General features: G+C 35.9%; 1 protein-coding gene across 1 annotated transcript; it reads left to right on the top strand.

The window, feature by feature from the left end:
* The first annotated feature begins 2,222 nt into the window (after window positions 1-2,222).
* LOC123559868 (uncharacterized) lies at window positions 2,223-9,479 on the top strand. The gene is made up of 6 exons (XM_045351985.2): window positions 2,223-5,029; window positions 5,287-5,549; window positions 7,221-7,351; window positions 8,041-8,129; window positions 8,538-8,786; window positions 9,177-9,479. Exons 1-6 carry the CDS (start codon window positions 3,469-3,471, stop codon window positions 9,200-9,202), a joined length of 2,319 nt encoding a protein of 772 aa, XP_045207920.2. The 5' UTR covers window positions 2,223-3,468; the 3' UTR covers window positions 9,203-9,479.
* Window positions 9,480-11,608: the final 2,129 nt, after the last annotated feature.

Genomic DNA, 11,608 nt, shown 5'->3' with positions numbered 1-11,608 from the left:
TAACATAAATTTGTTTTGTCGGCGTCACATGAAACAATTTCTATTTTCTTACCATTAAGAGAAAATGTCCCTTTTTTGTTTCTACATAAATAAAGTCCAGAACTGAAATCATATAACGTGTGTGTTATACACTATACAATGTATTTACATTTTCTCTTATTCAAACAGACGCGTTTTGAACAACTACCTTTTCCCGATATTGCTAAATACTGATAAAATTGAAAATTGATCCTCCAGGGGAAATTTGTCGAAATATTTACTTATGTAATTGTTATTGCATTGCTGGAAATCGAAAGTTATTGTTATGATATTAAGACAGGTATTTAAACGACGTGTGATCAAAACAGTAAGTTTAATGATTTGCCTAACAGTACGTACGACTAGCTTTAAAAACTGTGGCTTGATGACCTTAAATTACACCAGCTATTATTTATTCAACTTGTACTATCTAGCTGAGAGAAAGAAATAATGCACTAACTCGCAAGAGAATGACACTGCATTGCGTTTATAATATAGCATGCCAGGCCGAAATACGTAGATCAAGTATTGTTATTATTGTTATCATTACTATAACTTTAAACTAGAATCAAAGCGCTTTTTTAATTGTACAATAAGAATAAATAATCTCATATCAACCCAGTGTTGATACGGTTTAAAAACAAAAACTGAATGAACTGATTTTATAAGTCTTTTTGAATGTTATAAATGGGTTCTACAAATAAAAATAAAAACTAGTCTCTAAAAATTCCTTAAAATGTGTTAGATTAAAAGAAGACAGGCATTGTCTGTATGGTCGAGGTAACTAACCCTACTGGTCCAAAAATTGTTACATGACTTTTGTATATAGTTTGTCCAACTATATGGTCAGTCTAAATTCAGCACATTTTACTAGGCTAATAAGAAAAATAATGAAAAGTAATTTGAGAATATTTTCCGTTTATTTATAGAACAACGTTCCGGTTAATAGTAAATAATAATAATGCCCGAGATCCAAACTGTACATCTATACACTCCTTGATTGTCTTGCCGGTTAATGGTCAAACTATAAACTAGACCTTGGGCAATAGTTTTGACTATTGACTCACAGGCCGTTCAATATGTGTATACTATTTACAGCAGCCGGTATCCCGCACCTCTCAATATTCAAGAGAAGCGACATCATGCCGGCTACTGCACCTCTCAATATTCGAGTGATGCGGCATCATGCCGGCTACTGCACCTCTCAAACATATTCGAGTGATGCGGCATCATGCCGGCTACTGCACCTCTCAAACATATTCGAGTGATGCGGCATCATGCCGGCTACTGCACCTCTCAAACATATTCGAGTGATGCGGCATCATGCCGGCTACTGCACCTCTCAAACATATTCGAGTGAAGCGGCATCATGCCGGCTACTGCACCTCTCAAACATATTCGAGTGAAGCGGCATCATGCCGGCTACTGCACCTCTCAAACATATTCAAGTGAAGCGGCATCATGCCGGATACTGTACCTCATGCACAACAGCAAAAGTACCATCAGAAGCTCTTCTACAATCACTACTAAATTCGAGGGTGGTTCAAAAAGTTTTGACCCAAAGGCTGTAACTTTTTTATTATAGCTATCCATACATTATTTGGTCTCTTACACATACAAACTAGAAATGTAAGGTAAACAAATTATGGTTACGCATTTTCTGTGCTGCAAGTGTGGTGACTTTGTGAAAGTCAGTAAATTACAGCAATACTACAAGATGACCAGTGGACAATTTAGGCCCTTTCTGACTTTTTTTTCACAACTTCATCTGCTTACTTATGCAGTCAATCTGTGAGTGTAGTTTTAAAAACAGACAAATAACTATCTTACACTGTAGAAACAAAATGCGGTCTAATACTGCTATATTAAATCAATGACATACAACGCATCGTCTTTGTCAAATAATATATGTCACTGTCAATTTGTGACACTTGTATTTCTCACTTTTTATTCAAATTATATGTATTTACCATCATGGAAACATAAAATGCGGTGGCTCTTTAAGCACCGCTACATACCGATTAATGGGGTTGTCTCCCTTATACTATTTGAATACGCTTTCAATGGAACAGTAAAAAAATTGTCATAACCTTTTTTTATTATTATTTATTTATTTATTTATTAAGTTGAGCATTTATCATTCTTGTTTACACAAAGGTATATCCGATTATCACAACTAAAAATAGCAATAACACTTTTGATTCAAAAGCAGCATTTTTTCTCATTTTCTTTCAAGACTTTCTTTCATTTTTAAATGGGACCTTTTAGACAATGGGCTCCAAAACTATCTTTGGATGCAGAAGTCTTTCATGTTAGGAATTCATCCAGCTTGCTTGTTGGTTATACTAAGTTGCCTTCCCGTGCCTAAAATAACGTAGGAAGGGGCACCTGGGGGTGTGCCTCAATCATGAGAAAATGGAAAGTCACCATATGACATAATTGTTTCGGAGTGCCATTGAAAAGGACAGAAAAAATTAAGTTAATTCACATCCAAAAATATAATGTGAATATATTAATAACAGAATGGACAAATGCACGTAAATATAAGATTTTTATACATGTATATGAATTGCTTAGACTGCAACTGACGTCATTTACTCACAGACGTCATTTTCCATACTGTCCCGTTCATTTCGTAATAAAACGTGCAAAAGAAACGAAAACACCAAGTAAAAAACATCCATGCCACTTTGGGCTTGAAGTATATTTGTCGGCTGTTTTTTTGTTGTTGTTTTTTTTACTTGTTTATTTTTTAAAATGAAGATCGTAAGCGACGAGAAAGTATATAATACAGATATCAATGTAAAAAAAACCATGTCATTTCGGGTATGAAGTAGGCCATATTTTTCTTATTCTTTTTTAAGTCTACTAGTGTTTCGATGGGACATTTAAAATATTTGTCAGGTTTTGTTTTTTTTTTATATAAAAAAATGATGATTCTAATCAACGCAATATAAAGAATGCACATATCAAAGGAGACCTGATAATGCAAAGAAAGAAATATCGAAGTAAATTTGAACTTAAATAAGATATTTTTACGTTACACATGACTAAAGTGTGGAGCGTGACTATTTTATTTTAATACATTATTGTTGACAGAAGATATGGACAACGGTCCTATGCAGGTACCATGTCCAACACTCCCTTTTTAGTGTTTTGGTATATGTGATAGTTACATAATAAAGTGTGCCGTATCATTTAATTATTCATGTGTTTATATTTCACCAACAGATCGGTTAAATGAAATCATCAAAATGTAGAAAATATAGCCCCTTCAGGCGGTTACACATGCAACAGAAACGAGGAAATTCAATTGAAAAGGTGCGTTTCATTGACGTAAATTATTGATTTTATATATGTGAAATAAGAAGACAAACGCTAGGATATATTTGTTACATTTTTAGTACTAAATTATTATTGAAAATTTTATTCTTGTTCAATACATTACACATGGAATATTTAAGTAAATACTGTGTTTGTCTACTAGTACTTTTAGCGGCAAACGCAAGCGAGGCTAGACACCTTACAGAGAAACAATCTGATGCTGCTACCAGGATATCTAAATCTCTCACTGAGCCTAGAGTAACATTTCTTAAAACTTCAAACAATGACTCTACAAAAACAAAAACTAGCAATGCTAATTCAGCGACATCACAACATATAGCGGCTACGAAAGTTAAAACACACGTGTCTGTACACACACGGCCTAGTGATTCTGAAACCAACCGAGATGCAGTCGATGATGAAGGACATGCTCCGCTGGGAGCTTTACCACTACACAGACATTCATTCGACAATCAAAACATTCAGCTGAAGGGCAAAAGAATTTCTTCAATTTCTAATAGCAGAGATGAAAAAGTTAACACAGACTATCACGACAATACAGAAGACCCTGGCCCCAACGACATTACCGAAGACAAAAACATTGGAAAAGTGTATGTTAGACCAGAATCAACTAAACACACGGGAGAAGAGCTACATCAAAGTCATAGGCGCATCGACGTGCATGAAGCTAATTCGATTGATCATATAAATGAAAATGGAATTTTGAAAAACAACGCCGTATCGAGGGGTTCAGACACAACATCTATTCAGAACGAAAGCGATGGTGTTGTCAACCACATTTCTTCCAATATTATGGAAACCAGCGCACTCACACATTTAGGCATTAAGAATAAACAGGAACCATTCAAGAAGAATTTAGAAAATAGAGTAGATGACTTAAAACATGATCTACCGCAAACAGTAACCCTAAGTGATTCTAGAGATAAACCAGACGTCGGTGATCAACCCACGGGAAAAGGAAGTTATTCCCAAGATATGCCAAATCCTGATGCTAAAAATATTCGTAATTGGAACGTTGATTCGAATACAGTACACTCCGAGAGCTCACACAAAGATATCAGGAACCCGGGCATGACCCAGACTATACAGCCAAAGACAAATGATATAGATAGACGTACAGAAAATTGGAGAACAAAGGAAGCAAAAACACAAGGTTCCAATTTAAAATCTGTTTCCAAGGACGGTGATACGGTTCTGCGAAACAACCATGTTAACACTGTTGTTCACGGGGGTGATTCTACTAAACTTTTACGCCCTAAAATAACTGTATTCATCGAAGAGAAAAATGACCGTGAACATACACAGAGAGTGATAGCAAGCAACGGTAACGGTGTTATTCAGAGCCGACCTATACATGTCTCCGATACGTCATTAAATACTGGTGGAAGCAGGGCACTGTCATCAGATACAGGAGACAACAAGGTGGTATCTTCTAATGCAATAGGAACCAAATCTGAACATATGGACGAAAATGAGGGCAAGACTGATTTATCACAACAAGCTTCAGCTGAAAATGATCCGAGCATTGATGCAGTACAAAATTCAGATTTAATTACACCACCCATGGCAGTTTTAGAGAATACACATGACAACAAAATGCAATCGAAACACACAATAGAACCAGCTGAAACAAATACAAATAATCTCCACAACGTGGGTTCGAAAGGTACTGAAGTCTTTTCACTTTTGTCCGCGCGTTTTTTCTTATCCTTATTGTAAATTTTACCGTCGTTTATAATCTCATTGTTAATCTGTAAAAATCGATGAAATGAAGAAGAAATGTTGCTATTTATGCCATACTTTTGTGGTTGTGAAAATCTGTTTAGAATAATATGCACACATTACTTTGATAATTCTAACTGATATTTGGAAAAAAAGATATGTTACATGGGTCTATCTGACATCAGTTATTATGTTTTACAGGTGAAGCAACATTAGATTCTGTTCCGGCGATTGATGGACCGGAAAAGAGGAGTGATAAATCCGATACGATGAAACCATCCGCCATTCCGGCTACAGAGAAAACAACTACAACAGATAATAATGAAGCTATCGATATTCCGTCTACAGTTATTACTAACACAGTACGAAAACCAGAAGATGTATCACCATTAGATATATTTACTTCTGATATAACATACCAGAGGTTCCCTCAACCAATGAGTCTTACCACATTTAAGAAAAAGGTTTGTAAAATCTATTTTTCGCTTTGTGTGGAATCCAGTTTAGCTCATGTCGTGTGTAGTCCGTCTTGTTTAAGGTCGTCGCATAATGCACGACACGACGCACGTCATGACATGCGACAATACGACACAACACGCTAAATAACGTATGGCAATGTGACACGCGCACACAAATGCGACACGAAGCGCGACATTAAAGTCGCAAAATTGTGTCGTAATGTCGCATGTCTAATGGTGTATCGCGCGTCGTGTTGCGCGTCGTGTGTCGACCTAAAACACTACGGACGACACACGACATGAGCTACTTTGATAAATTAATGAATCTTTTAATACTAACTTTAGTGATATAAGAATGCGATATATGTGTAAATATGGAAACGCATACTTACTTTAGTCGGTTCTATAAAGCTAATCTTGAAATATCTATGCTGATCAGTTCTTTATATACCTATAGCTGTCCTAGTCTGCTCTATATATAGCTATACCTGCAATACTTTACATACATATACCTGCAATAGCTGTTCTGGTCTGTTCTATATATAGAGCTATACCTGCAATACTTTATATACATATACCTGAAATGGCTGTCCTGGTCTGTTCTATATATAGCTATACCTGAAATACTTTACATACCTATACCTGAAATAGCTGTCCTAGTCTGCTCTATATATAGCTATACCTGCAATACTTTACAAACCTATACCTGAAATAGCTGTCCTAGTCTGCTCTATATATAGCTATACCTGCAATACTTTATATACCTATACCTGAAATAGCTGTCCTAGTCTGCTCTATATATAGCTATACCTGCAATACTTTATATACCTATACCTGAAATAGCCGCCCTGGTCTGCTCTATATATAGCTAATACCTGCAATACTTTATATACCTATACCTGAAATACCTGTCCTAGTCTTCTCTATATATAGCCATACCTGCAATACTTTATATACCTATACCTGAAATGGCGCCCGTGGTCTGTTCTATATATAGCTATACCAGCAATACTTTGTATGCCTAATACCTGAAATAGTGCCCCTGATCTGTTCTATATATAGCTATACTTGCAAAACTTTATATACCTATACCTGAAATAGCTGTCCTAGTCTGCTCTATATATAGCTATACCTGCAATACTTTATATACCTATACCTGAAATAGCCGCCCTGGTCTGCTCTATATATAGCTAATACCTGCAATACTTTATATACCTATACCTGAAATACCTGTCCTAGTCTTCTCTAAATATAGCCATACCTGCAATACTTTATATACCTATACCTGAAATGGCGCCCGTGGTCTGTTCTATATATAGCTATACCAGCAATACTTTGTATGCCTAATACCTGAAATAGTGCCCCTGATCTGTTCTATATATAGCTATACTTGCAAAACTTTATATACCTATACCTGATATAGCTGTCCTAATCTGCTCTATAGCTATACCTGCAATACTTTATATGCCTATACCTGAAATAAATGTGATCTGATAAAGTTAACATGTGTTGCTCAAAGTACACGTGTGTATCATCATCCGGTCTTTGCAGATGCTACTTGATGTTTTCTTGTCAGTACTGCTTTGATTTGTGCGAATTACAACGTTACATACATATATTGCTCGAAAGAAGTATGAATGGGAACGTACATGAACACTTTCTGTTCTGTTGATACAGGTTCTCGGTAAACGTCTAAAGAAGTTGTATATTTTGGAGCAGTCTGAGAAGAAGTTGTTCCAACATGTGCGACAGCTAGAAGCAATTTACACGATAGAAGATGGAACCCTCTATGTTTCGTTCCTTTTCAGGTAAGCCTATGTGTTTTTATTTGGATCTTGGATATCTGAACATTGTTCCATTTAAGTGTTCCCACAATCTGTAGTGTCGATTGTCCCACAATATGTGTGTCCGTTCATTGGCTCGATTCTTCCATCATCTATGTGTCCGTTCATATGGCCACTGCCTGTGTGTCCTTTCATAGGGTCGACTATCCCACCATCTTTGTGGTCGTTCATTTGTCGATTATCCCTCCATCTATGTGTCCGTTCATCGGGTCGACTATCCTAATATCTATGTGTTCTTTCATTTTGGTCTATTACCCTGCCATCTGTGTGTCCATTCATTGGGTCTATTATTCCACCATCTGCGTGTCCATTCATTGGGTCTATTATTCCACTATCTGCGTGTCCGTTCATTCGGTCGATTATTCCACCAACTTTATGTCAGTTCATTTGGTCGATTATTCAATAATCTGTATATCCGTTCATTGAACCGATTATCTTTGTAAAAAAAATATTCAGATATGATCAACAGAGTCTTTTGGTATTTTAATTGTTATGCGTCTTCTCTGAGACTTTCGGTGATAGATAATATAATGGTCTTCCATAAATGCCAAGACCTGATAGGAAACAAATGTCAAAATATAAATTCAAGTTGTCAAGTTACCGTACTAAAAAGACAGCGCATATTTCTCAAAGAATGTTATGTTTTTTTACAGATTCGTGTACTCAAGAAAATGCCAAGAAATCCCGAAATTTAGAATGGGAAAACTTGTTGGCAACACAGATATCGCAATGTTTGAAAAAGGTAAGTGTTCATTAAAAATGAATTAGGTTTAAAATATATTCGCCTACAATTAATGTTATATATATATATCAATGCTTCTTTCAAAGTTTTGAGTGTTTTTCAGTCTCATTGACATTTTCACAATAATCCTGTTGTAATTTGTTTCTACCAGCTGTTCTGTTTGTCATATACTTTCTTGATAAAGATGTACAAATATATAAAACAGACTTTGTCACTAAGAAAACACATTTACAGTTATGTAATCAAATTCAACATCATTACCTTTGCAACTTTAGAATGTGTGTGTGCGTGCGTGCATGTGTCCTGTACATGGTTATGTGATTACGATAAGTGTATGCCCTGTATATAAATGATAACAGTAAACTCGCTTGTTAATCTGAAATAAAAGTCTGTTCTGTTCTTATACAGAGATGAAAGACGGGAAAACGGAGCGTATACTGTTTTTCTCCGAGAGACCCGAAGACTACGTGTTCTTTATGTCGTGCACGGATATGAAGACGTCACCATACGCGTGCAGGGATTCCTACTACCTTACGTTAGACTCGGCACATGATCCACCAAACCAGTTCCCATGGGCGGACGCCGCACGTGAAATGGAGTCAAAACTGGACCTTACTTTTGAAGATCCAAGATTTATTTTTAACTTCGTTCTTTTGCGTAAGTATCCTGACGTTATATGTACAATTCGCACGTTATATTTACAAGACAATCTCTCTTTTTCAACTTATAATATTATTTACTGTTGAGTAGAATTATATTATTTACAATATTCGTATCCAGAGCGTCATGTCTGGAATTTTCAAGTGGACCGGTAATAACTTTCGGCAATTTACATAATCTTCGAGTGCTGTTTCCGCATTATCCGCTTTTTACGGAAATCAGTGCGCGTTGAACTACATTTACGACCGAAGAAAGCCGAATAAGTTAACGTGAGCACGTGATCGCACGGAAATTGCCGAGTGTCATTACGGATCCACTACCTTAATGTTATATTTAATTCCTATATAAAAGTTTCCTGCTTTAAATTCACGTCTCATTATTTTTCAGCATGTGCAAGAAAAACTGCGTCTTAACAGATTTTTATCCTGAGACAACTCGCCAAAAGAACACAGAAAGAAAGTTGTGATAATTGTACCGTGCCATTTTTTGTGTGAAAAGTGTAATACTAGGGGTTATTATTAAAGAATAAACTTTACTTTGTAACAAAAGATTCTACATCAAAATGGACACTTTCATTATTTATTATACTCTTTGAATCCGAATGAAAATTGATTATACATCGACTGACCACTTATGTTCCGAGTGGTAAAAGCATAGCTCAACAAACATTATTACGTAAGAAAATCTTTTGGAAGCATATAATGCGACCAGAGAAGTGATATGAACTTTGACTGAAACTCTGCTTATGAAAGGTAATAAAACGTGCAACACATCTTGTAACGGCTTAAGTGCACTTTTATTATGGACATACATGTACATTGAATGGACACCAAGATCCGTATAGCATCACCAAAGTCAAGTACGGGGAGACTATCTTACAGCCGCCGCTTGGCGCTTAAAGACAGTTTATTCGTTAGTTAATAAATCTATAAGAAATCCTTTCGAATGGGCGCAACCAAGCAAAATAATAGCAGACTCGGTCACATTGAGTCTGTTCATTAGAGGTAATGAAATTTCAATCGCATTGGCCTAGGACCCCATGGTCACTAAGTGCAAGAAAATCTTACTACACCGCGTCAAAGACACTTTTACGGCCGCCACACTGCACTTAAAATGCGACCAATGATAGCGGATGACATAATGCAAAGTGCAACACTTCTCACATCCCCTAGCACCGAAACAAATCCCGGTATAGGCCTAACTATATAGTAAAGGAACCAGCGTGGGAGCCATCTGGTCTAGTCGTGTAATGGCCGACAGGTTTTTGAACACTGATTTTTCATTTGGCATGGCCACAGAGGTCTTAATTAAAGCTGGTTTCTGTTTAAATTTCATTGCGGATGCATTTTTAACATTTTGGTAGGAAAAATTGGAGAGGAGGTTGTATTTGGTGAAGTGAAACTCAATTTTAGTACGAGTAGTACTTCCAGGTCACAGCAGTGTGATTTTGATGTGATTTTACAGTAAGCAAATGTGACAAGAGAAATCTCTCTTAGAAGATACATGACCCCTACTTTTCTTCATTTTATGTCAGTTTTATCATAACTCTTTAAAAATGAGGTAAGGATTTGTTCTCTGAAATGGGTCCAGCTATGTTTGGTAGCTCTTTAAAATTGACAGTTTCATATATAATATGTAGGAGAAACTATTTACTATCTAAAGTTAATCGTGCGTTTTGTGGTCCGCTCGCGCGTAATAATTCTTTGTTCATTAAGATGTTATGGCACTTGCGATACGATATAAATGGCGATTTCATTTATAGACTGCCAGTCAGTTATTTTTACAGTATCAGCATTCGTGACTTAAGAAACACTTGTTGCAGATTGATCGGTAAAGAAACAAACTTTATCAAAACGTCAAGTAATGTCAATTTGGTTTGGTGTGTGTTTATCTTCCCGGTCTTGAAAAGAAATTGATTGGTAATGCTCACCAAACTGCGACACCGATGTTTATTGCTCCCGTCCCCCCAGCCCCACCTCCACCCCGAGTATTTTCGCCTAAATTAATGGCGTTATTTCTAATTTCGAATGTAAGAAAAGGTTGGGTTTTTTTCCATAAGAAACAAATTAAGGTTTTTTTTTACTAAGACAACATTTAATTTAAATACAAAATGGTACACTTTGTAACAAAATGACTGTAGATGTAAATATTATAAGATATTTTTATAATATCAAACAAATACCCTATGTTTAGATATGGCATTATAGACTGATAATAAACTCAAAGAAATACTTTATTAATCTTGCAGAATATTAAGCTTGACATGAAAACATTAGTGTTCGTAATGACATAACAAGAATCCGGCAATATACTAGTACATCTTAGAAATTTCTGAATTTACAATTTTATGAAGTTTCCTTATTTTAAATGGAAAGGCCGTAGATCGAATGTTACTGCTGTCTGATAGATCTTCGAAGTAAAATAGATCCAGTCAATAAAATCTGTAAAAAGATCCTTTTGAAGCAAAGAATGCAACCAAAAAGAATAATAGCAGACTCGGTTTGATTGAGTCTGTTCATGAGAGGTAATAAAATGTACAACACCTCTCACGCGGAAATCTATTACACATATGTTGAATGGACTCAATGTTCACAAAGGACCATTAAATCAGTAAATATAACTGAATCTCTACCAAAATTTTTCACAGAGTTCCCGCACACAGCTACACCCATTTCATAGTACAAATCTTACCTCATTTTTCATTTATCATAAAACTGACATAAAAGGAAGAAAAAGTAAAATCGGTATAAAAATGACAAAGGTACGAACACTTCAATATTGGGTCGTAAAGGCAGTCATTCTGTTTCTATGCCAACACA

Source organism: Mercenaria mercenaria, chromosome 10 (genome assembly GCF_021730395.1).
Source record: "Mercenaria mercenaria strain notata chromosome 10, MADL_Memer_1, whole genome shotgun sequence".
Classification (NCBI taxonomy): Eukaryota; Metazoa; Mollusca; class Bivalvia; order Venerida; family Veneridae; genus Mercenaria; species Mercenaria mercenaria.
This window is presented reverse-complemented; position numbering and strand designations above follow the sequence as displayed.

Excerpts from the sequence above, each read along its gene's own strand:
- LOC123559868 (XM_045351985.2), top strand. The coding sequence starts at position 3,469 with ATGGAATATTTAAGTAAATACTGTGTTTGTCTACTAGTACTTTTAGCG. Across the intron at positions 7,352-8,040 it reads TATGTTTCGTTCCTTTTCAG|ATTCGTGTACTCAAGAAAAT; the intron begins GTAAGCCTATGT and ends GTTTTTTTACAG. Across the intron at positions 8,130-8,537 it reads TATCGCAATGTTTGAAAAAG|AGATGAAAGACGGGAAAACG; the intron begins GTAAGTGTTCAT and ends GTTCTTATACAG.